Source organism: Simochromis diagramma, unplaced genomic scaffold (genome assembly GCF_900408965.1).
Source record: "Simochromis diagramma unplaced genomic scaffold, fSimDia1.1 OVJJ01000486.1, whole genome shotgun sequence".
NCBI lineage: Eukaryota > Metazoa > Chordata > Actinopteri > Cichliformes > Cichlidae > Simochromis > Simochromis diagramma.
In genome coordinates, this window is record NW_024387047.1 from 3541957 (window position 1) to 3568297 (window position 26341).

The 26341-nt window shown below is 43.4% G+C and overlaps 1 protein-coding gene across 2 annotated transcripts in view; it reads left to right on the plus strand.

Moving 5' to 3' along the window:
• Positions 1-26341, plus strand: part of LOC120741650 (adhesion G protein-coupled receptor A3) — a 174752-nt gene that overhangs the window by 117920 nt on the left and 30491 nt on the right. For both annotated transcript variants that reach the window (XM_040044624.1, XM_040044625.1), the window contains exons 13-14: positions 842-1052; positions 1585-1793. In XM_040044624.1, the coding sequence (XP_039900558.1) occupies positions 842-1052; positions 1585-1793 (420 nt within the window). The remainder of the gene's footprint in view (positions 1-841; positions 1053-1584; positions 1794-26341) is intronic.

A 26341-nucleotide genomic window follows, 5' to 3' on the forward strand; every position in this document is an offset into this window, starting at 1 on the left:
CACATGCTGACAGTGGCACTTTGGAAGCCTTTTTTTCTGATTAAACTTGCTCTTTGGCAGCCTAAGTGCTGCCTGTCCTGTCCTAAATGCAGTCACTCACTGGTCCACACACCCTTGAGCAACATTTCTGTCCACCAGGATGTCAAGTTACTAAATCGTGAGCTTTGCCAAAGTTCCCGAAGCTGTAATCATGCCGCTCTTGTGGGGCTGCTGGATCTTGATTGTAGCTCAGACTTTCTTGGACAGTATGGGCTACTTAGTTATTTGGTCAGAATATAAAATGATCTGCTTCAGGTCATAACAAATCAGAGGGAGTGTGGATCTTGAATGCAACTCTGGTGGGGATTTTTTTTTTATTCTACAGGCAGGTTTACATTACAGTTTGGATTTACTTCTGCTTAAAGATGGCGAGAGTCTTCACTTTGGCATTCCCAAGCTGTGCCCCCCCCCCCCCAAAAAAAGAAATCTTGCCAGGGATGTTATTTGTGTTCTTTGGTGTTTACAGTTGCTAAAAAGAAGATAAAGTCAGACCGGTTGTCTCTTTAAATCAAGCTGCAGTGTTGATGTGCCCTCAAGCTGAAATGGTAAGAACCATTTCCACCTCTGCGGCAGGGAGCTTGACCAAATAGGCGCACTAGAGCGCTTCAAACGTGATTCTCATTCCCTTGGTCACTTTTGGTCTATGGTCGCCTCCACTCCCGGAGAGGAAAGGATTTTTTTTTTCAGTTTTTTTCTTCTTCTTTCTTTTTTTTAACAGAGTTTTTTTCCCACAGCGCATCACCGACACATTATTTAATTTTTATTTTCTTCTCTCTCTCTTTCTTTTTTGTTCCATCCGCAGAACTCAGTGGCAGTCGCCTCAATCCATTTACCGCTGGCTGGTACGCCTATCTCTTCCTCGCCGTTGCAATCTGTTGATAACTCCACTTGCAAGCTGCAGTTTATTGTGTTTCGCAATGGGAAACTCTTCCCTTGCACCGGCAATTCGTCAAATCTCGCAGACGACGGGAAGCGTAGGAGCGTTTCAACACCAGTTGCTTTCACCAAATTAGGTAAGAGGAAATCCATTTTTATCATCATGCCTGTGATGTCAACGCCGTGCTGTATTTGCCGACACGGACATGCTTTACACACGCACACACACGCGGACATAGCCGTAGTCCATCAGTTTGCTCTGCGCAACATGTTGACACACCGCTCCCGTGCGTATTCCCGGAATAAATGAAAGAACTCTGTTGCGGTTTCATTTACTCTGATTAAAGAGAGCAGCGCGTGCTTCAGATCACCCTGCACACTCCGCTGCTGCATCATGTCCGAAAACACACCATGTTTTAGCAAAAATATTATTATTTTTTGGTTCGATTTGAAATGAAAGTTAACTGCAACACTTCACACACCAGTCTATCACCTGCAGTCAGCTGTCTGACACTTGTCTAGCCTGTGTGCATGTGTGTGTGTGTGTATAGCGGCCGGGGGGGGGGGGGGGGGGGGGTTCGTCCTCTCATGCCCATGCTTTTTTTGTGCCACAGCACTTACAGACTTTCCACATGATTTCCTTTACTGAATGTGTTGCTTTCCTTGCAGATGGGTGCAGCCTCGGGAGCGCCGTGCACTCTGTTACTATTGCTCTGAGGCACTTCGCGCTGGGTGTAGACCCCACCGCAGCCTATTGGGATTTTGACCTGCTGGATGGACACGGTGGCTGGAGGGCAGAGGGCTGCCACATAACAGGCTCCGGGGGCAACACGACCACCATTCATTGCACCCACCATAATAACTTTGCTGTGCTAATGGTGAGTAGTCTCCTGTGTGGTACCGGTGTCATTCATTTTTCTTTTTTTTCTTTTTTTACCATGACCCCCCCCCCCCCCAACCACTACATAAATGCTTCCTCCACTGCTTAAGGCCTGTTATGGATCAAATGCATCTGTTTTCACCGTGGAATAGGCTGGAGTCACGTGTTTTAAGAAGGGACCTTTAAACGCTTCCTTTTATTGTTGCTCCTCTTCAGCAGAGGGAAAAGGATTTGTCAAATGCGTTACGGGGATTTATTGGCTTTGGAGTATGCGCTATGCTAAAAAAAAAAAAAAAAAAAAGGAAAAAAAAGGAAAAGAAAAGAAAAAGAAAAAAGAAAAGAAAAAAAGAAAAGAAAAATTCTCCCCCCCCACCCCGTATCCTGGAAAGTTGCGGGTGTTGTATAGTCTGCCACCTTTTTTCCAAAAAGCAGCACAGCAGCTGAAATAGAAGCGATGCTCAAGAGAAGGAGCGCCTTGTCAGGAGCTATTCGCCTCCGAGCGCAAGTGGTGTGCTAATTGGTTGCAACCATCGCAGAGAGAAAAAAAAGAAAGAAAAAAAAGAAAAGAAATGTTGGACTGCAAAGCGTAGGATCGTTCATCTGTGTCGCTCAAGTTGGTCTAGACGCCGACGAGATGCCTTCTTCCGACGACGTCCCTCTGTTCGAATTGATTTCATGAGGATAATACCAAAAGCGCAATGGCATCGCATCGCCCAGTCGCTCCATAGAGCTGCTGCGCCTGGTCCGCTTTTTTGGATGAAAAGAAATCCTCCGGATGTTTACCGAAGAGTGGCATTCGTTAGACTGGGAGGTCAGTCCTCGGCAGAGCATGAAAAGTGTTGTGCTTGAGATGTCGGTGCTTTTCCGAGTTGCTTCTTTTTTTGTCTTTCCTTTTATCTGCATATTTTATGAAGCCGCTGTTCAATTTGGTTGTTGTTCCGAGTGTGGAAATGAGCTGGATCGAGGATGGAGGAGAAAAAAGGAAGAAGAAGAAGAAAAAACAGCCGCATAGGAATGGGGGGGAAAAGAGTGGGGCACGAGGGGGAAAGCGGCACATAAAAACGGCATGGGGTGGTGGTGGTGGAGAAGGGATGGGGGTGTTGCTCGAGGGGGGAGTGGGGTGTCTGTGGAGAACACTGAGCTGTTGTCAGATGGAGAGCAGATGTCAGATTGTCATTGCACATGTATTCTCTATCAAACGCGAGGCTCGGGCAGGCGCACCGTCAGTGGGCACCTTGTGACTGTCAGAATAAACGCTAGATCGGCATTTTTATTATTATTTTTATTTTGCTCAAATTTCCCGGCTGCAGATGAATGATTTGAACTTCAAGACACGTACGATAAGTAGCAGGTAGTCATAGCGATGGTAGAAAGCCGTGACGGGAATGTCCACATCGTGGTCTAATGTGAGCTTTCGCGCCGGGGATTGCGCGTCTAATAATGCAGTCACCACACCCGCCTGCTCTCTGCAGTGCCCAAGAAAGAAGGACCTTTTATTTACGGACTTGTGACATCATTCTCCTGATGGTCTCATCTAAAATACTGTACTATTGCAACAGGGATATTTATAGCCCAGGGTGGCTTCTGCAAGTACTAAACCTGTTGCATAATCTTTTGCATGTCAATCTGAGGGGAATTGCCAATTACAGCCCGACTGCAAGTTGACCATTTTTAATTTACAGTATTCACAAGGGGGGGCTCCATCGGTGAAACCACCGTTTGTGACTAATGCAGTAAAAGCACAGCGACCAGCTTAAGCTCAGCTCTTGCTTTTGGTGTTCTAAAGCAAAATCAGAGTAACAAGTTGAGCAGAGTTCCACATTTCAGCTGCTGTGGGTGAAGTTAAACAAGGTGACCGTGATGTGTTTTTTATTCTCTGGGTGTCAAGTCATGGCTTAGCCATCATGCTGGTGTCTTGCATAGCTGTATCACCTCCCTTACATCTGACCCCGAAATGCTTTTATATCAACTGTCTGCAGTGTGCAGTGAAGTGTCTGTCAGGGTTAGCAAAGAACATGCAGGGTGGGTGGATGTTGGACATTGAAATATCCCATTCCTGTTGATCTTGACTTTTTCTTTTCCATTGAGTTCTTACTGTGTCTGTGTGTGGAGATGATTAGTCTACAAATAGCATGGCAGCCTAATACAATTGTCCCTGGGCACTGATGTTTGGAATATAAAAAGCACTCTAATGAGAATCTTTTTGACTTGGCTCAGAAGGAATTACACGGTAGAGAATATCCTCCCCTGGCTTTGTGATCAGAATGCCAAAGACATGACTTTTGGACAGGATCTGTGTGGAAAACCTCAACTGCAAGAGCCTCTGAGCTTTTGTTTGGGCAAATATTACACTCCTCCTTGCAATGGATTTTGAAAATTTGGTGTAGGTGTAACAAATGCCTTACTTTTTCTCCTTTTTTGACATTGGAAGGCAGGTGGCGCTGACCTGTTACATTCCAACTAGTGATACAAGTTGTTTCAGATGTGGGTCAGGTATAAAAAAGACAGTCTCCCTCTATTTTGGATTTTTTTTCTTTCTCTCTTTCCTGCACTGAGCTGAACATGAAGCTGTTACAATGCAGCCGTTACAGATTTCAGCACCGGGGACAGTTCCCATGCATTTCTCTGTCTCCCTCCTTCTGTCCCGCCTCCTCCTCTTGCACCCCCCCTTCCCCTCCCCCATCTGCCTCCTGCAAGCCTGTGTCTATCTGACTGAAGGGAGGGCTGACTCACTCGTTTACAGCAATGCAGCCTCATCATCAGTCTTCATCACAGTGACAAGCCTCAACCCCACATTCCCAGCAACCTTTTAACCCCTTCTACCAGACACACCCCTCTTCTGTAACCACGCTGAGTATGGTGTGCTGTCTCGGAGGTAGCAGGATTCATTTATTTATGCATGTATTTCCTGAGGAGATAATGTCGATGAAGGAGTTCATGCATTTTACTGCTGCAGCGGTCCAGACTGTTTAATATGCAGGAGCAGACCTTTAGAATGAAAGAGAGACATGGTGTGGGTGGCTGGCTTTTGTAAGTATCCAATCATAACAAAGGGCCCAAGGCCGAGGTCCAATAAGGGAAGAGCTGTTTAGAGATATATCCCCATGCACTGTAAACAATATAACGAATATGTCAAGGGAAGTGGATTCCTATAGAGTGGTGGATCCTCTGTTTTATCCTCAAGTGAAACAGGAGACCTGTTGGTTAAACACGGCAGAGTCACATACAGTGTAAGGGTAAGTTTGTAGTACTGTTTAGTGTTTGCAGATGATGGCTTTAATGAGAAGGTGATGACAGATGAAAGAGTCATGGTAGGCTGACTATTTAGATCCTTTAGTTACAATACAATCCAACAAGTGCAGAATTTACAACTAAAGCCCAAACAGTATCGGTGGGTGATATTAACAGCTTTTTAAGAATGAGAAGCAAAAGAAGTTGACCAATGAAAGATTTGACAGATTGTCCGTGTTGTAGGCAGATCATGGATCTGGATGGAAAGCCATCCAGCTTTAATGTCAGTAACTCATATTGCTAAAAAAAAGTTTGATACATTGGCAGGTCAGAAGCAGAGAATCTGGGTACCAGGAATACCATGAACTAACATAATGAGATAAAAGTTCAAACTTAACCTAAGACACAGAGAACAACCGCTAACAAAATAAAACAGGAAAAAAGACAGAAGGGAACGGGAGAACCCAGACCAACTGGACAGAGGAGATGCTAAAGGATAAAGTCATAGAAGCGAGACAAGAGTGGGACAGAACACGAAAGGCAACTGACTAAATACTGTTTAACCAAGATACACAAGAGACTGCTGGAAGATATAAATGATCTTGTATTGTGTAGGCAAAATCTACACAATACAAGCTATGTTACATAAAAAGGGAACAAAATTCAAACACAAGTGATTCTCAAATCCAAAAGGAATCACCATCCCACAAAAACTCAAAACCATGGGTCCAAGACTGAGGCACCGTTAAACTGTTAATACATCACTGTGACAGCAGCCGACTGAGGGAAAGCAAGTTTCAACTATTTTCTGTTATACAGAATTTGGCATTTTAGATCAGTGTTTCCCACAGTGGAGTAACAAAGGTCATGAGTTGTAAGGAAACTATAAACTGCTTTTACACACAGGGTCACGAGTAAACAGTAAAAGCCTAGAAACACTGCTTTAATCTCTGATGATGGCATGTTGCGTTTATGAACTTGTATTTTTAATTCACTAGCTGGGCCCACATCCTCATTTAAGTTTGACAGCGTTTTAGTAGGTAAAAGTGAATGCTTTGACATGAATTGAGCTGCGGTTTGGGGATGGCCTCGAAGAGGACTGGCGATGGCTCCCAGGCTTGGCAGATCCCCACGTACTAAGTAGAAGTGAAGAAGTTGAAGAATGGAGAAGAAGAAGGGAGGGAGGGTGGGGCACGTAAACGAGAATGATCAGCTTGCAGAACTAGGGGAACCTATATAGATGACAGCTGGAAGGAGCGTGTTTGGAGGTGTGGTCCTGGTCCTGAAATTCTGATACATAATCTCTAAAAGAAAATAAGGTAACTAAACGTCCCACAGTAAAGAGGATTTTTTCTCTAAAATGTTGTGGTGGTAAATGTTCAATCAAATTTACATACCAGAGTAAAGTCTGGTACCGTGACAAAGTGCGCTGAAATATTTTAAATATCCTTAGTCAGTGGTTGGCAGATTAGCTGATCTCAGTGCCAGCCCATGTCACCAGCCTGTAGCTCAGCTGATCTCCTTATACACATTCAAAATGGTAAAGCTGTTTTAGCATTAGCCTGCTTACAGTTTCTGCTGCATCTGCAGACTACTTTGCAACCCACCTCCATTCCAACTCCTTTAATGCTGTGTCTGAACTGTAATGGACCATAGACTGAGATTTATTGTGTCATTCTAGCCTGAGTACCTCCTGTTTTAGGACACTTACATAGATACTTTCAAAATGACCAAACAAACCATGATTCACTTGGCTGCTGCGCCTCCACCTTGAACCAAACCAGCCAAGACAGGATCCCATCTAGATAAATTAACTCTCACAGGCTGAGCCTTCTGCAAGCCCGATACTGCTGTGACATTACTGCTGACATCTGGTGCTGACCACCAGGTCCTGTCTCCTATAGAGAGGAAGAAAATATCTGTAGGGCACAATGTCCCTAAGAATCCATCCATTCATTGTCTTATCCTTATCCTAGTTGGAATAATCCGGCTGCATTTCTCAAATATTAGATCAGATCATTGCATCAGCTTTGATTCATAAGATTCATTCAGAAATGTGTACTGCCACCTGGATCACGATCGTTGTCTCTTAAAGGAAATAAAGGATGAAGTTAAAAGGAGGGAATAGGAGCGATACATTCAGAAATCCTTCTGCCCTTCTGCTTCATCTTAAAGATGCCAACTGGCTGTGTTCTAGAAAACATCATCAAAAGGGAGTTGTTTATTCAAATTCAATCCACATTTGGTGTTTTCGTCTTTGGCAATAATGGCTAATGCACACAGAGCGTAAGTTGTGCTGGATACGTGTTGCTAATTGAAAATAACCTCCCGGCAACTTTCAGATCCTCTGTAGTTCAGAAACACTGTTTTCTTGTTCGGGTCTCATTTTCTCAGTCTGTTTTGTTTTTTTGTTTTTTTCCAGCAGTACATAAGTTATGTGTCCTCATTAGTCCTTTGTCCACATCTGTGCTCAAGGCAGACATAATGAGACAACAAGCCAGCTTTCATTGTTCGCCCACAAGCGAGACCCAGCTCCTGCTTCCCTCGACTTTATCCTCACACCCTGGACTTTTCTATCTCCGAGACGTGTTCATGCTAAAGGAGCTTTGCTGTGTGTGTTTTAGGTGATGAAGGGATTTACAGTGGTAACGATGATGACCTGTTTAGATATGCAACCATGTCTCACAGCACTATGTTGATATTTTCTGTTGATAGGCATTGTTGTGGGAGGGGAAGAGGGATGATAGGCTATGATATCTACAGAGGGAAAGGGTGGCGATGCCTTGTGATGGCGTGTTAGATGACAGTGGATTGAAAAAAAGGTTTGTTTTGAGAAAACAGGCCACTTGACAATATACACTTTTTAATACGTACAATAGCCATGAACTAAATATCTCAAGTGCCTTAACTGTGGTTTTCAATTAGGCTATGTTGACATTCTTGTTGGGAGTTAAAGGAGAAGAAAAACACTTTTCTGGTCAGACACAGCTAAAATGTGGTTATCAAGTATTTAAGCTTAAATGATATACAATGTGTTAATTAGTGTCCTTAAGGTCCCTTTCATAACTGGCACTAATTTGTTAACTAACTTGTTTCCTTGGTGATCTGATCACAAGCAGACTCTAAGTACCAATGCGCCAATGACACACAGAGGACACGCTGAGCTCAGACCACATTCGGAGGAAGTTTGGGCAACATATGGCCAATTCTTCTAGCAGTTTGCATGCGAATGAGTCCTTGACCACACAAAAGGATCACCCACTCAACTGATGTGCTTCTTGCTGTGGAAAAACAACAACACGTTTTGTTGATCGCTATAACAGGTTCAGTACGGACAACTATTATTAGTCATTTGTTTTACATGAATCTCATGGCCGATTGCGCAGCTAAAAATTAAGCCCTGTTAATCATGGTTTGTGTTGACTCGTGATAACTCTAGGTGACAGGACAAGAAGCCTGCTGAGCTGTGCCTGTAGTGCTGTTGTTGTCCTGCACATTGGGATTTGGGGTCGGCAAAAGAAAATAATGCATTTGCTATTTAACAGGATAAGATCTCATCACAATTGGCCACTTGAGACACATACAGAGACTGACATACACTATATTGCCAAAGTATTTGCTTGTCTGCCTTCACGGACATATAAACTGAAGTGACATCCCATTCTTAATCCGTAGGGTTTAATATGATGTTGGCCCACCCTTTCCAGTTATAACAGCTTTAACTCTTCTGGGAAGGCTTTCCACAAGATTTAGGAGCGTGTTTATAGGATTTTTTTTTACCATTCTTCCAGAAGTGTATTTGTGAGGTCAGACAGTGATGTTGGACGAAAAGGCCACCGTCTCCGCTCTAATTCATCAAGCATTAAGGGTTCTTTTCACTGGAACTAAGGGGCCTGAAAAACAAACCCATGCAATAAACCCCCTTCCACCAAACTTTACATTTGGCACAGTGTACTCAGACAAGTACCGTTTTCCTGGCAACCGCCAAACTCAGACTTATCCATCGGATGCAGCCGCTTGGACATGGAAACCCATTCCATGAAACTCTCCATGCACTGTTCTTGAGCTAATCTGAAGGCCACATCAAGTTTGAAGGTCTGTGGCAATTGATTCTGCAGAAAGTTGGCGACATCTGCACGCTGCGTGCCTCACCATCCACTGACCCCACTCTGTGGTATTACGTGGTCAACCACTTCATGGCTGAGTTGCTGTTGTTCCCTGTGCTTTCACTTTGTTATAATACCACTAACAGTTGCCTGCTGAATATTTAGTAGCGAGGATTTTTCATGACTGGACTTGTTGCACAGGTGGCATCTTATCATAGTATATAAAGAATATAAAATATGATTCTACGAGCATGCAGTAGGCTGCACATAACCTGCTTAATGTGTGTTTGTGCTTCGCCGTAATTATACAGCTTAGGCTAATTCTTTGAGTAAATGCTAATTATTTGCAGCTCACTACGCATCGTCTACCTTTCACCCTTCACCTCACTTACGCTTGTTCCAAACATGGCAGCTGGCAGACCAACTCTAATCCGCCTCATTCTGAGGAGAGGCAACCATGCAGCTTCCTCACGGGCGGCTGGCTTAACCAGCTACGCTGAGGCTCGGGTTTGTGCTACACTCTGTGAACTTACTGCACTTACAGTCGAGTTTGGCTTAACTTAATATTTAATAAATGCACTCGTGTTCCATTTGAAAGCATTAACTTAAATTTGATGTCGGGCACGGTTACTTTAACACATGAGGTTTGCTGTTTGTGTGTGTGTCTGTGTGTGCATCACTGCAGACTTTCTTTCTGTTGCTTCTGTTCTGATTTAAACTCTCTGTGTTTGCTGACTTGCTTTGGTGTGAAAGCAGATTGCTGCTTGCCAATAAGCTGACATGTAATGCAGATTGTTTTCTTCCTGACTAATGAGTTCAGAGCTCACAGACCACCATTTATCTCAGACATCAACAGTTTTGCTCTGGCGTTTATACAGTAAGCCAATACTTGGCACTTTTTTTCCTTTTTAATGTGTGGCGCTCTGTATCGGACACTCTGTTTTTAATGCAGTGTGCCCCTCCTTTAGCCTGTATACAAATTGCATTGCTTTAACCTATTGTTATTCAAATTATGTATGCTCCTCAACCACAGTGTATGAAAGATTATAATAGTGCTTCTGGCAGCAGAAAGGATTCTTGCACTTAATGTGTGCGCACGTCCGTTGTGTGCTAAGAAAGCTAATGGGATATTTGGTGGTCTCACTGTTTTGATGACGTTTATATGCAGTTACTGATTAACTGGCAGCCAAAACGGTGCTCAGAGTTTTACACACGGGTAAACTCGCTCGCTTGAAATATGAAACTGTCCTTGCTGACAAGCTGTCTTTATAAAAGATAACGACGCAGACGCATTTTGGTTTTATTTTCAAGTTGATGATTTTGGCACACATTTTCTCAAACAATTAGTGAGATATGAGCGCTTGAATGGGAATCAGTTCTTTTTTTTCTAGAAGTATTATGCAGACTTGAGTACATCTGACGTGCAAGTCCACGATTACTCACAAATGATTAAAATGAAACAGGTCTCGCTTGTCCTCTCGCATGCGATAGGGGCCATCTGACATAAATGATTCATGTACTAGGACACTGTTGGTGCACATAGTCGCATCCAAACAGTATTTGAGCTTAAAAAAAACTGAGCTGTTCACATCATAACATGGCATCTGATCTGAAACTGTCCTGGTCAAATGTCCCCACCTCCCCATCCCTTTTTACCAGCTGTTCCCTAGTCATCAGTGCGACCCTCTCTGAACCCGAGACAGCTTGGTAGAAATGAGGGCATGCCGTGTAAACAGCCTCTTTCTGTCTCTCTCTCTCTCTCTGCCTCTGTTTGAGTTTCTGTCACTGGCTTTCAATTGGGTCGCTGTATTTGTGAACTGCATTTAACTAAACTGGACAGCGACTCATTTGCACAGTGCTGGACAGTCTAGACAAACACATTAAGTGCTTTTTTTTTTTCCTCTATTAGGCCAGTGTAGACAGCAATTCTGCCCTGTGGCTGGCTAGATGTTTGGCTGGCTGACTAGCTGCATGTCCACTTCTGTTGTCAGCCAAGACAACACCAGCTCCCAGAATGCCATTGCTGCTGCTGCCGCCTGGCTGATTAGCAGCGATATATCCGAAAAGCCAAAGGGTTAAAGGTGAGAGGCATTTTCATAACAGACGCGAGAAACGAAACTCTCGCAAGTTATTTTATATCCCGCCTCAACCAGTGACCTATGCCATATGACCTTACCTCTTTATTGTTTTTGGAAAAGCACATTAGTCTCATCAGCATGCAAGAACAGTGCAACCTGGCCCAGCATGTTTTCTGCGTGTGTGTGTGTGTACTGTAAGGGTGGAACTGCTGCTGCTTTTGCTGGTTTCTCTGCCGTAATTAGGGAGAATATATTGATCCAATGTGGCCCCCTGTGAGCTTCTATGTGGAAGATAAGCACAGCAGAAAATGAGACTTAAGTCATTTGAAGGGGTAGCGATAACATGGCAGACAAAGGGGTATATCTTTTCATAAAGTCTGTTAATGGCCTTTCAGATTTCAGGGGTGGCACATATTTATGCAGATTTCCAGCTGTTCAATTGTTCCTTTTTTTCATTTTGACTTGAAATATGTGCTTCACCTGTGACAGAAAATTCCACACAAAGAGCAGTTAACATGCAATTAACTGGTAGCACACACCACAAAGCAGTAAGGACAGAGCAGCTGTACAGGAGCAAGCGTCTCTCTCGCACATGATTTCATCCTCCATTATAAGTATTACAAATTTTGCCAAATCCTGACACCAAACCTCAGTGTTTTATGCCGCAGCACCTGATGGCATGCTTCTAAATGCCATGCTTGCCCAAAGTGTAGTTTAACAGACTGTCTTGATACCATGAATGAGCACATCCGTATAGGGGTGCAACGATACACAAAATTCACGGTTCGGTTCGATACTTTGGTGTCACGGTTCGATATTTTTTCGATACAAAAAAAAATGTTAATGCCTTTTTAATTTGTCATTTATTAAAATTATAAATATATTTTAACTCAAAAGTACAGTTTTTAAATTTAACCCTAACCCTTGTGCGTGTTTTTTATTTTGACAGCGAATGTGCACCTGCGGACCACTTATGTGCAGCCCCGGTTATATAGCTCGTCATATTGCAGCCACAGAAATTCTTTTGTCCATGAAACCATAAAGCTGCGCTTTCTTTTTGCCTTATAGTCTGATTTGTCATAACTTCTCCGTTTTGTGGTAAGCTTTTCTTTGGCTGTCACTTCTTCACCCTGACCTGTCTTATTTGGCTCAGCAGAACTAAAATATATATCCTGCTGCTTTTACACACACACACATAACGCTCAACGATTCTCTGCGCGATCAACCTCTCACATGTTTAAGCTTGCTGCGGGAGATTTCACTTGTCATGTTTGCATAGTAAGCTAACGATTGATAAGACGATGTCAGAGGAATTGGTGCACAAATTATCATCACTCACCAATCAGTGCTGTCGCTCTCTATACACAGTTTGCGCGATTGCAAAGTGAAAGCAAAAAACAAGTGCAAATTCAAACGCGATTTCAATATGTCACATATTGACAGTGGCTCACCGATGCCAATGACATAATTACCCAGCTACATTTCCGAAAGAATGCAAAAGCATTGACATATATTTTTCCTTCCTACAATAGCCCGACGGGCAGGGCAGAGATAGATTTTGGTAGCCCGACTGGAAAAATCGCTAGCCCCGGGATGTCGGGCTAGCGATTTTGCGAGCCCTGTATCTGATTGAGGAATCACTCATCTTTGGAAAAGAGAGTTTATTACAGAGAAATGTCTCTTTCCAAAATAAAAGCTACACTATACGCTTCTTCTGGGCTATATTCTCAGCAGCATATTGTAGCGGGTCAGGGCTGTTCGGGGTTCTGTTTGTACAGTTATGTTTTGTTTATGTTGTCATAGTGACGGGTGACGCCCTCTCGCTGCGACGGTGTGTCCTTCCGGGGTCAGAGGGCGCCCTGTGTGTTGTTGTTGTTGTTGCTGTGCGGTTGCCGCGCTGAGCAGTTAGCTAGCGGCAGTGTTCTTCTGCAGATGTCAATAAACGGCTGTGCTCCCTGGCTAGCTCACGGGGAAGCAAGACCAAACGACACCTCCGTCTCCTCCTTGTCTGAGCTCGCCACATTGGTATCAGAAGTGGGATGATGGTGGCACCCCATGTTCTGACCCGAGTGACTTTTCCCCCGCCGGTCGTGACCGGCCGGTGCGCCAAAAGAAGGCACCTGGACATTTGCAGGACTTTGTGTGGGGTAATGGGGTCGTCGGGGACGACTGACCCCTTAGGTGGGGGCTATGTAGCGGGTCAGGGCTGTTCGGGGTTCTGTTTGTACAGTTATGTTTTGTTTATGTTGCCATAGTGACGGGTGACGCCCTCTCGCTGTGACGGTGTGTCCTTCCGGGGTCAGAGGGCGCCCTGTGTGTTGTTGCTGTGCGGTTGCCGCGCTCAGCAGTTAGCTAGCGGCAGTGTTCTTATGCAGATGTCAATAAACGGCTGTGCTCCCTGGCTACCTCACGGGAAGCAAGACCAAACGACACCTCCGTCTCCTCCTTGTCTGAGCTCGCCACATTATTAAACATATCAGGTCCCCATAAGGAGAATCATGTGCTAACGGCTGTCTAAATGACTCGGGTAAAGTTTGTAGCATGCATGCTTGTTGTTTTTGTCTGCTTCCACTTGTCTTTGCACTAGGATGATGTCGGCGTAAATGTGCAGTCATATTCGTTGTGTTCCCACTAGTGCTTTCAGGTTAATCTCGTTGAAATGACCTTAACGCCACAACACGGCAAATCTCCGTTAACGAGCTACCCCTGATCATCCCGTGCATGGGGTTAGACGGCCAACACGTTAACGAGCTAACTGCACTAACACACTAGTTCCCACCCATGTAATTGAGCATTGCGTGGCACATCCAACATACTGTTTTACTTTAGTCCATGACGCGCTTACCTTCAGGGTCATACGTCACATGAAAACCAAAATAGTTCCAAACGCCAGATCTGAATGAGGGTGGGGGAGGTTCAATTTGCCATGTTGCAAGGAGAGCTTAACTTCTGTCTTGCTAGCTTGCCCTGCGCTCTTCCTTCTGACGATGCTGTCTGTGTTGAGCGCTCAGTGGATCTGCGCTCCACAGTGCAGCCTAGGCGGAGTAGTCGAACGCAGATTCACTGAGCGCTCAACACAGACAGCGTCGTCAGAAGGAAAGTTGATAAAATAAATTACAAATTTTGTATTGTTCAATACATATGCGTACCAAACCGAAAGCACTGTATCGAACGGTTCAATATCGATAAGAATATCGTTGCACCCCTACATCCGTAGTTCATTCAGACCACAAAGTCAAGCTCAGGTGGTGATTAGCTCAACTTTATGCTAGTAAATAACCTAATAATTATCCTTATTGCTGTTTTAGAGGAGCGGTGCTTCAAAGGATAGTTGCAGATTTCCGTCAGAATCTGCAGATTATACAGTACAAATAAAATGTTCAAGTTTCTCCAACGTTGTCTTCCCAACAGTTTCACTAACATCTACACTGGATAGCCAGGAAGCGTTCGCGACATCTTCTCCGGCGCTGATAATTGGCGTCTGTCTTGTGTCAGTGACGTAAAAGACGGATTTAATGCGACCTGACCATTCAAACAGCAGTCACTTTCTAAAACATCGGATATGTATCGGATTCAGCACCACATACGAAAGTGACCCAGATCGGATTTGAAAATATCGGATTTGTGCCATTCACACTGTCATACCATGATTGGATATGGGTTGCATAGGGTAAAAGAAAAACGGATTTGATGCGCTTTCGCCTGCAGTGTGAACGTAGCCATAGACGCTCAGAAACCTTGCTTTTATAAAGGAATATAACCTGAATGCAGTCAGCTGGCAATCAAGTCCTCTATTACAAAGACCCATGTCACAGACGACACAGGTTGATTGCAACAAGTTGCCAATCTGTCTGCATGTCTAACCAAGATGGCAATTATTTGCAAAGCTTTGACCAGTGATTGCAGTCAGTCTGAGGCAGACGGCAGTTTTCCGGAGAGAGGCAAACTGTGCAGTTGCGTTGCTGATCGAGAGTTCAACCTTTCAACCTCTCAGCAACTACTTGGTCACCTTAACTACTTGCAGTCTCCAAAAGCAGGCATGTTGATGCTCCAGTTTTTCTGGTATGCACACAAAAGGATGGATTCTAAAGGATTCCAAAACCCATACTTTCAAGTATAAATGCTAGACATCTAAATAACGGTCTTTTCATACACTTGTCCTAACAGAAATACTGAGTATCCCATAAATGCACTGTTTACTCCTGTTTGCTTAGTGTCTAGCATTCATGGGAATTTGGTAAGAAAAATAAATAATAGTGAACAACGTCAGTCTCATGCTTGGCCTCATAGATCTTTGGTCACAAAAGGATGGCATCATAGAAAGAAAAACTATAGTGATGTTTGGTATCAATACTCAGCTGAATTTAAATGCATTCACTTAGCCATTGCAAATGCAACAGGTGTAAAGCACACCTGTTGCATTTGCGGTTCATGTAGGTGCAGCAGCAGAATACGCAAAAGGGGTTGTTTAAAGTGGAATATAAACCAGAGGGTGTGACGGTTAATAAATGCACCCTTATCTGGTCACATCAACGATCTCATCGCTCTGAAACAGCTGTGCCAGTCTCAGTGACGCATGACGATGAGCGTGCAACAAATGGAAAAAAAAAGCCTCTACAGGAAATTATACTGTTGTCTGGATGGTGCAGAGAAGCACGACCTGAACACTGGCACCTCAAATCTGCAGGCAGAGGCAGAGGCAGAGGCAGGCCCTGCACAATAATGATAGGAGACGGCAAAATATGTCAACGTTGTAAATGTCCACGTTATACCATCCACGTTGGGGGTGGGGGTGGGGGGGGTGGGGGGAATGTCAGCTGCTCTAATCTGAAGTCTTCTGCCAAAACAACAGAATACCAAATCATACCAGACTAGTCAGATGTGTGCAGTATTGAGTAGGATTACTTTGCAGCAGCCTGCTGTTATTTACACATGATTTAATAAAGGTAAACAGTACACTGTCGTGTGTAATGGCGCTGCGCACTGGCATGACAATTCTCAAATCACAGGGTGCAGATTTGCCAGCATATGTGCCCTCAGATGGCTGCAGGGATTTAATGAACTGAGGGTGGAGCTTCTTTTTTTTTTTTAAACAGCATAAAGCAGATGTGGACAACAAGTTACGGTAGAGTCACATGTATATTTATCAGTGCGCACAGAGCTCCAGACCTCCTGCTTCAAACATCATTTTTAAGCAGTGTTATTTAAATAAACACACCTGCAGGCTGCTGAGTGATAAAAATGGTTTATTTCCACTTTGAGCTTCATTTTTCTCACAGCTCTGTATGCTCTGTTTAGATGCCTCCTGTCAATAAAATGGTCAAAATGGCAGCATGTTGATCCTGGGTTTTTACATATATATATATATACATACATACACCTGACTTCTCAAATGGGAAATGAAATTTTAAATGAACTGGTTCTTATCTAGGACTATCCTGTTCTACCTGAGCTCTCAAAGTGCTTTATGCAACATTCCTTCACTCATTCATACAAGCACCTTGTTTTTCTAAGCTTTAGTGCTTTCTATTTAACATTCACACACACTGACACTCCAATGCATCCTCCCCAACAATATTTGGCATGAAGACTGGAGCAGCCAGGGCATGCAACAACTGCTGTGGTACGAAAAAATAGTGAATTATTGATCTGTGTGGTGACAGGCCTAATCTGAATAAAAATGTAGTGAAGTGTACATTTTGTTTTCCTCAGGTAGTAATGTGTAGTAGCGTGACAGTTGTGCACTACCGCTGGAATGAGCTGGTGACGCTGATCGTGTTGGTAGTCTGGATCGAGCTATAAATGAAGTGACAATGTCACAGCTTTTCTTATTGATCTGGGCAAAACTGGCAGTTTTTTCAAGCCATGTTCAGTAGATTTGATTGGTGATTTCGACATGCGGTTTTTCTGTCTCACTTACTCAGATCTCTCTCCACGTTCATTCAGATAAGGCCTCGGTGCTCTTAACTGCTCAGAGGCATTACCAGAATAGTGGGGCTCTGGTATAGTATTTCTGTGATGCAGCAATACAAGAATGTTTGCATGAATATGGTCTAATTTTCTAAAGGGGAAAAAATTGCCCGTAGGGTATATCTCCAGTGTACCGTTGCCACGTGTTTGCATATGTCACAGTGGTTTAAGATATGTGCAAAAAGTATACAGCATGTTTGAGAGTATGTGTATCTGCAGCTGGGCCTTTGAATAGCTGCTTTCAGCCTTGAAGCTTGCTCAAAAATTTGCCTTTCCAAAATCCCATTCGAGTTGCTGAGCGATATGCTTTGGTATCAAAAGTGAAAACTAATCTAGGAGCTGAAATTCTGTCTTCATTCACTGTCCTGACACTTTGCCTTTGCCTTACAAATGGCCCAAACAAGATGCAAACATGTAAATTGCCATCAGAGGAGATGGAGTGTCAACTTAAGTGTAAATGGCACAGATAGCGCAACTGTCAGATAGTAAAATGGAACCGGGTTGAGATCACCGTGAGCTATCTGTAATCAGAAATGGAAGAAAATTGCTTTGCTGTGCGAGGAGGATGCATGGAATGGGAAAGAAACTAAGGGAAAAATCCAGCCAGACTTACAGTCCCTTCCTAGGCTGAAGGGGATAATGATTTACCTGGGTGTCCTTCTCTCTCCATCTGTCTCCGTGCTTTCTGTCTCTATAATGCCATCATTCTTCATCTCCTTATCCCTCCTATCGCAGCTCTTCATTGTGGTCCCTGCTATAAGCTGTTTTCTGTTAGATGCATCACATAACATATTCTCCGCACATTTATTCTGTGCGAAGCTGACTGCTTTCACTCAAGAGCATCCCCCATCTGTTTTCTCCCTCAGCACCCCTGTCTCAGGGGGCTAAATGGCACCACAGTCAGAACACACACCGGCAATGGTCAGTTTCACTTCCTGACCACGCCGAAAGCAGCAACTAAATAAAACCATGCTAAAGCCATTCATTTTCTCTTATGTTTAAGGGGGGTGGCGGCGTGACCCCTTACCTGCAAACATGCATTTTATTTGAAGAACCTGAGGTGGTAATATGGTTTCTATGGTAATGAAAATAGAGTCATCAAAAGCCCAACATTACAGGGTTGCTTTTTATGTAGTCAGCCAGCACTAAAAAGGGATGATAGAGGTTTGTAGTGGAGACAGAGAGACAGTGAGAGAGAGCGCACATGAAAATGGTGGACAGCAACAGATGTCCGCGTGCGAGGCGGCCTCTGTAAATGCTCCACCTCTGCCATGATAAGAACCACACAGGCACACCTAAGCCTATTTACGCACTGAGACCTCTGTAGCCAGAGAGCGATGCATTCTGTTGAGAGAGAGGCTGCTTGTATTGTGCTGCTTGCAGAGACTGGGTGTGCATCCCCCCTCTGTCGCGCCGTCTTTAAGCGTTAACAGTGCAGAACCTGTGGAGTCCTGGCCTCCTTCTCATCTATTGTTACAGGACAGAGAGAGAAAAAAAATGGCACGCTTTGGTTCAACGCGTCAACCTGCAAAGGAACGAGGTGTGGACCGGTGTAATGTATGCTCCCACTCAGTGTGCTGAACAGCGTGCCATCTCAGAGAGCTGAGATCAGAGCACGAGTGGGGTGCGCGTACGAGGGGCCGACGTGTTTCTTTCTGTGTGCCTAGTTTTGCCCTCATGTGGCTCTTTCATGTCCTCGCCTGTGACTATAAGCTTGTGTGTCTGTGTGCACGCACATGTGAGCAGGCTTCCATTGAGCATTCTGTAGTGTGTAACAATTGTAAGATGAGTCACCCCTCTAAGACAACACCTACCAACCATCTCTCTCTGTCTCTCTGTCTCTCTGTCTCCGTCTCTTACACACACACACACACATCTAAAAATGATGAGAGACATGGGGAGCAGAGTTTCAGGCTTGCTCATACATTCACATTCAGAGAGAGAGAGACAGAGAGAGAAAGCAGTCTCGTTGTAGCCTCTTTGCTCCACATTTTAAAGCAATTCCTCTCAGATTTATTTTTATTGATTACGGTTCACAGAAGGAACAGATTCTCTCACATTTATTTCAGGAGCAGGGTTTGCGGCTGGAATCTAATAGCTAAACGGGTTGGTGTGATGGTTGTGTCCGTGACCACACAGTCGGGTGATATTTATTCTTCTACTCCTATTTTCACATTTTTAGTTGGCAGTTACTGAAGCTACACAGCAAACAGTTGGTTTCTATATACATAATATGGTTAATTTGTTTCAATACATTATGAAAATATGACATGTTTTGTTAGTATATTATAGATACAGCACAAGCAAGTATATAAGAAATATATATAGCAGTATGTACGGAGGCTCAGGGTGTAGCTTGTTTAAGTCCAGAGGCCGACCGAGTGGACTTAACCATCTGCTGTAATCACATGGGAGGAAATGTCTGGGTTATTTTTTTGTATTAAACCTAGTTATTGTCCCTGTGGTTTCCCTTTTGGAGTTCAGTCAGTGGCTGAGCTGTCTCTCATTTGGGTTGGGTCAGTTTGTTATGTTTTAACGTTTTGTTGAGTGTTCATTTTGAGTACGGTTCTTGTTTTTAGTTGACCTCTTTTATGGGCCCACATTTTCTTAGAAATAGCTTATTTTGCTGAGTGTGTATTTCTTACATTATTTCTGTGTTTTTCTGGGTCTCTTTTGTTTTGATTTTTCGGTCGCAGCAGATGGATGCCCTTTGTTGAGCTCAGGTCTGCCTGAGGTTTTTCCTTCCCACTGTCGCCAAAGTGCTTGCTCATTGGGGGTCCTTTTGTTTTCTCTGTATTATTTTAGGGTCTTTACCTGACAATATAAAGTGTTTTGAGTTAACTTTTGTTGTTATTTGGTGCTATGTAGATAAAAGTGAAATGAATTATATAATAAAACCCACATTTTGGAAATGACACCTGTGCCTGCAGGTCCTTGGCTGCTTAGTCCCTGATAGTTGGACATTGCTGGCTGTTTGCTGTTTATATAGTGATGAGCTTAGGTCCCTCTTATCCCTCTTTGCTCCTCTTTACTGACAAACACGCAAAAAAAGGTTTTTCCTTGTTCCAGTTTCACCACAGTTGGGGTGGCTATGTGTGCGACTACAGTTAGTCTGCAAATTGTAAAACTGAAGCATCAATGGCGCCTCTCTTGGCATAAATCTATGCGTTTTCCAGCTAATTACACCCATTTCATGAACAAGGAGGTCTATTATGTTTGAGCAAATGAAACCTTAATTAACAAAACTGAATAAAAAAAATAGTTCATTGCATTGATGATTTTCATTTTGCTCTGGCTAAAAAGTTTTTATGTTTTTGGGGGCTCCAAACATTTCTGCATACGTCATGCTTCTGTGGTCTTACTTTAAGTTAAAGTGCCTCGTGCACGCTGGTGACACTACTGTGATTGCAAATAGACTTTCTGTGTGGAGTATGTGCTAATTGTGAGAGTGAATTGGGTTTTTTTTGTAATAATCACACAACCGTCCACATCTACCACCGTGTAAACTGTAGAGAAGGAAATATTTTGTGCAAAGGCCTGACAGACTTTGAATGCGTCACTTACTTTCTCGTGGCTGCGGTGCAGGAGGTAAAAGAGGTCGTTGATTAATCGCAGGGGTGGGCGGTTTAATCCCCGTCTCCTGCTGTCCACATATCAAATTGTCCTGTCCGCTGCTCCCAAACGTTGCATTGCAGCGGAGTGAGTGCAGACTGATGAGCGACAAATTTTCATACCTTGTGTCATGTGTACTGTGCATTCTAGACTGTGATTCATTCTCACAAACTGGCACACGAGCCTTTAGGAACAACGCGTCTTAAATCCCCAACTGTTGTAGTGGAGCTGCTCGGTAAACACCAGTCAGCTTGTGGTCAGATTGGGCCGCTACCAGTAGCCAAGTTAGCAGTATGAGAGCAAAATGAGGCATCACGCTCAGGAACTGTTGCTTGAATAAATAAAAGCTGCAGAGAGAGAAGGATTAGTGTAACTGCCCTATATTAAAAAGCAGTCTTCTCCCTGCTTTCACATTTGTCTGTATTGATTCATTCTGTTTGTAGCAGGCTTTGAGTATTCACATTTCTTTGTTCCACTTGGGGGCGGGGGGGGATTTGGTGAATTATGAGCTTGTTCTCTGTTTGCAAGGTTGAACAGCGCACAAGGCTCATTTATTCGATAGTCATGCTTTGAATATCTGCGCAGAACAGCGATTACAATAAGTTCTGTATAGGAATTTGAATAGCCTAAAGCTAAATACAACACTTCTAATCTCGGGCTCTGGAGAAATTAATGCTAATGAAACAATGCCCCCTTGATGTTCGAGGAGATAAATACAGCACCACTGATATGTGTGCGCATCAAACGACGGTGGGCTTCATCTTTTATTCCGAACAAGCGTCCTCATCAGCTCGTAATGCTTGTTGATTTGATGGATGCGTGCTTGATTCCACGTGATTTGATTACTCGTTCCTCGCAGTGGGCCTCGTTAGAAACTGTTGAACATTCACCGGGCGAAGTGGCGATTACGAGCATGACCGTATCTCAAAGCTATGTGCTGAGTGACAGCCACAAGGTACCGGCCGAAACACTGATGACCCGCGTTAATGGTGCATGACCATTTTCCTGACAAGTCCGGAGGTCATTCTGTCCTGCCTGCTGTCCTGTGTGTGTGTGTGTCTCCCTCTCTCTCTGTTATTCAGTATGTATGGGCAAGCCAGAGGTTTGATTTGCACACTCGCTGAGGTTCTGTTCCAACATTGGCACGGCCACTCAAGGATGATAAAATACAGTGCTTGGATGGGAGCTGTGAGCCGCGAGCCCGCGGGCTGTTCACTAGAGGATTTTAATTTTGTTTTTTTCTCTCAGCTCTTGCCTCTTTCCCAAATTGTTTGTGCATTCTTGCATTCACCAGTGTGATTACAGCTGGGAATGGGCAAAGCTGTACAGTGATATGTGAAATTCTGTGTGCCACTGGTCCAAATTTCTGTTACCATGATTAGTTACTCGTGTGATCCCCAAAAGGCATGAAGTTAAAAAAGAAACATAATTTTTTTTACAGTAAAACAAACAAACAAAAAAACAGATGTGTAGACAAATATAGCTTCCCAAAATCTGGTTCTGCTCTTTACATACAAAACATACAAAGCTCGCTAAACTGTGTCGCTCAATTAGAAATCACACCACTCTGTAAAAGACTTTGGCATACCCCCCCCCCCCCGAAACTGATCGTTCCTTATCTCCTTGAGGTGCACTTAGGGAATTGGAAGAGCCTTCATAAAGGCTAAGGGGGGGGGGGGGGGGGGGGGGGGGGTCTGTTGATTTCTGGGTCACATATGTAAAGAGGAGGTGAGGAAGCATAGCTTAATGAAATGAAATGTTTCTTCTTTTTTTTAGGGTTAAACCCTATTTCACCCCAGCCGCAAGGAAAGTTGACTTATTTTTCCCATTTTATAGCATTTAATGAACAAACACTTATGTGGACTTCATGAATATACCCAAAGAAGCTATCATTATCACTTTATTTTTTTCTATTACTGGTTGTTCTCTATAAATGGCCTTTTCTTTGTGTCTACAGGTTTTCACATTCTGAATCCATCCTCGAGCTGGTTCCTTGTTCATACATGCTGGAAAACTTAAAATCCACATGGCCTGTGCTCTTAAAATACTTTACTACTGTTTTCCCGCGAGTTAGATCAGAACTGACCAAAAAGAAAAGCAACCCCCTTCCTCTTGGCATAATCTGCAGGAGCTGGTTACTGTGGCATAATTAAAGTCAGTTTTAAAGGACGAAGAAAACAGCCTTCTTGGTTGTGTAACTGCTCTGATCCTAAAATAACTGATATTTTCCTGCGTGTGAGCTGGCTGTGGTGCTCCACAGTTGTATTTGTCCATTTGTATTGTTTGTGTTTATGTTTTTTGACAACGTTTGCCGCCCTTGGCTGGGCGATATTTAAAAAACAAAAGAAATCAAAGACCTTAAAAATTTCTCAGCAGCCTTCAGCTGTTAAATAGAGGATATAATAAATAATAATAGTGCACGTTGTGTTGTTCAGCATTATTCCCAATCCCCGGGATGAAACACGACACCGAGCTTATAAGGTCTCGCACATCAGCAGTGTACTTGTCCTAGTTATATTTTCCGGGCCTGATAACCTTGCATTGCGCTGTGCTGGATCGAGATTACGGATCAAGTTTAATTGAGTCTGGTAATCTGATTTTGGCACAGGGATGGAGGATCCTGGATTAAAGTTGTAACTACAACATAAACAGGGGATCAGGGGCCTCTTTAGCTGCAGAGGCTAGGGGACAATGGAGGCATGTTTAGATGTAACATGCCACTGCTAATCCAGCATAGGCTAAACTAAGCTGCCCTGTATGGTAATATAGTTGCCTGGCTATAATGAATTGCACTGTCAGGGGAGGGAGGGGCTGGTCACATTGCCCTGCTGTACAGACACAGTAATAAAGTGGCCACAGTGCTGTGATGTAATATGATAGCAATAATGATAATAACTGGAGTTGAAGAATCACATTTGAAGCTCGCTGCTGCTGTCCCCAGATGACATCCCGCTATTGGCTTCTGCATGCAATGGTACAATAGGGAAGCGCTGTTTAGAGCACGCTGCGAGCTACACCAATAGCCTATCAGTCATCATGACAGCCAGGTCAACAAGGGAATTGCAACTTCACAGCCTGCATCTGTTGCACGGGACAGGAAGATCTATACATAACGTAAATATAGAGCATGTAAAACTCAGGAGTAGTAGACTTTGGGAGGCAAGGACGATAGGAAATTCTCTTTACGGTGTTACTAATAAATGAGAAAATACCAAGTGACAGAAAAATATGAAAAGAAGAGGTGAAAAACTTTATAGCCCTTGAGTCAATGCTCAGCACTGCATATTGTGCATTCACCCCACTGAAGTCATCTCTTCTGAATTGCTTCTGCAGTTTGCCCCCACACCACCCCAGGAGCATAAACACTGCTTCTAGAAGCCATATGAACAATTTGTTCTGGGCAGCCTGTAGTCTACCTCGCCATTTTTCTCTGGGCTGATCCATCTGCTGAAGGGAGCGTCTCCCTTCATCCTTCTTCCTTTCTTTCCCTCTATTTTCTGTCTCTGCGTGCTCTCTGGGCTGTAAGGTCTTTTTTAACCTTTATTTGTCCACTGGAGGTTTCTGCTGAGCATGCATGTTCCGTTGCAGCTCTGCCCTTCTTCACATTCATACCCCGCCGCTGTATAGTCTATGTTGCCCTATAAAAATGGCAGTTCCTCTACTGTTGGCACCTTGCTCAAGGGTACCTCTGTTGTAGTTGTTGAAGAAGGGCTGTTACTTCACTTTCAGTCAGGCTATATCCTTCTGCCAGCCGCCTCCTTCTCCTTTAGGCAACCGCTGTCCTTCTTTAGCTTGTCTGTGAGCCGCCAGCTCTTCTGCATAATGCTTGCTTGTTTACTTTTTCTATTCCCGACTGTAACCAAACGTTAACTCTTGCACTGTCGCATCACAGGACAGATGTGTGTAATGGTTGTAATTGATTTGTAATTAATTTTGGAAAATTCTCTGAGAAATGATGTTGCTAGTGTCTGATTTTTCCTGTAGGGCTGGAGATTATTGAACATTTTCATAGTAATATTTCAGCATTCTTCGAATATCTCGTGTAAGCATTTGATCCATTGAATATCTGAAAATACAAACACCCATTTTCCACATGGCACAGTAAGTCTGCTTACTTTGGCAGTCTTAGAAACATTTTTATTTTGGTGTTTTTGATTGTGATTAATCGAGGATCAGAATTGCTGCAGATTCATTTACTGTATATCATCTAACTACATTGTTGTTTCTGCTCTCGTTAATGTATTAACAATATGATTGCTCTCTTGGCAGTCATCACCAAAACTAAATGCCTTCTACGTATTAGGAATCTGACTTAAGATGCCCTGTGTGCAAATGCTATGTCTGCTGGTTAAGCTGTGTAGACCTTTGTTCAGCTTTGGAAGCACCTGATCTTAAGCTCCTCTGTCAACAGCGCAGCTTGGCGATGTTAGTCTGTCTTAGTTTAGCTGGCTGCTGGGAAAGGTACATTCTGCTGTTAGCAGGACTTTGAGGCTAATAATCAATATCCAATTTGCATAACTAATACTGTTTCTAAATGTGTTTCAAGTATCTTCACGTATGCTGCTGGAAGAAATGAGCAAATTAAGCAGGTTCTAAAATTGCTTGATTATTGACGTGGTGTTAATGGACAAATGTGCCACAATGGCAAAAGCTTGAAAAGATGGTGAGACTCTTTATAATGGCATGCTGTAAATGATTTGAAAATACACTAAAGGTAATGTTAAGTTGCAAGTCAGTTGATGTTTTTTAGCTATTAGATCTCTGTGTTTATTTACACTGATCACTTCATATCAGATACACGTGGAGGTACACTGGCTGTATTCTATAAGGGTTATATGTTATGTCCTATCCTATTTCCCTACAGACAGGGTCTGCTGGGATTTCATCCTGTTTGAAGGGGGTCTTTCCTTTCTGCTGTCACCAAGTGCTTGCTCTAAAAAGGGACCTTTGATTATTGGGGTTTTCTTTGTATTATTTTGGGTCTTTTCATACATTTTAAAGTGCTTTGAGGAGACTGTATTTGTGATTTGGCGATATACTAATATAATTGAATTGAAAATGTCCATCTGGGCCCAAGATGTTGGCAGCAGATCAACTGGGAAGTCAACCATGATGGAACCCTGCTGTATCAAGATTGTTATTATGCAAAGAAAGTGGGATGTTGAAGCTTAACACTTTGAGCTTTTTCTGTGTTTTCTACTGTTCCTGGACATGGACATGTCTTGTGGTCAGTGGGGATATTTCTTCACTGAAAAGTGGAATTGACATTAGAGTCTCGGGGGGGAGGACTTTAGATTAGGTCCTGTGAGACATACACAATGAATGAATACCAGAACACAAGGTTCTCCAGCAGAACATTTCATTGTAAAAGACACAATCATTGTTATACACATCACCTGTTTTTATGTTTAACTCATTCTCCCATAAAAACGGCATTCAACAACCTCCTCGTATCTGTTATGATCAGTTTTGGCACCTCGCTATGTATCAATAAAGAAGTGAATATGTTCCAGGTTTTGCTAAGTGTAGCTGCATAGAGAGCATCACTA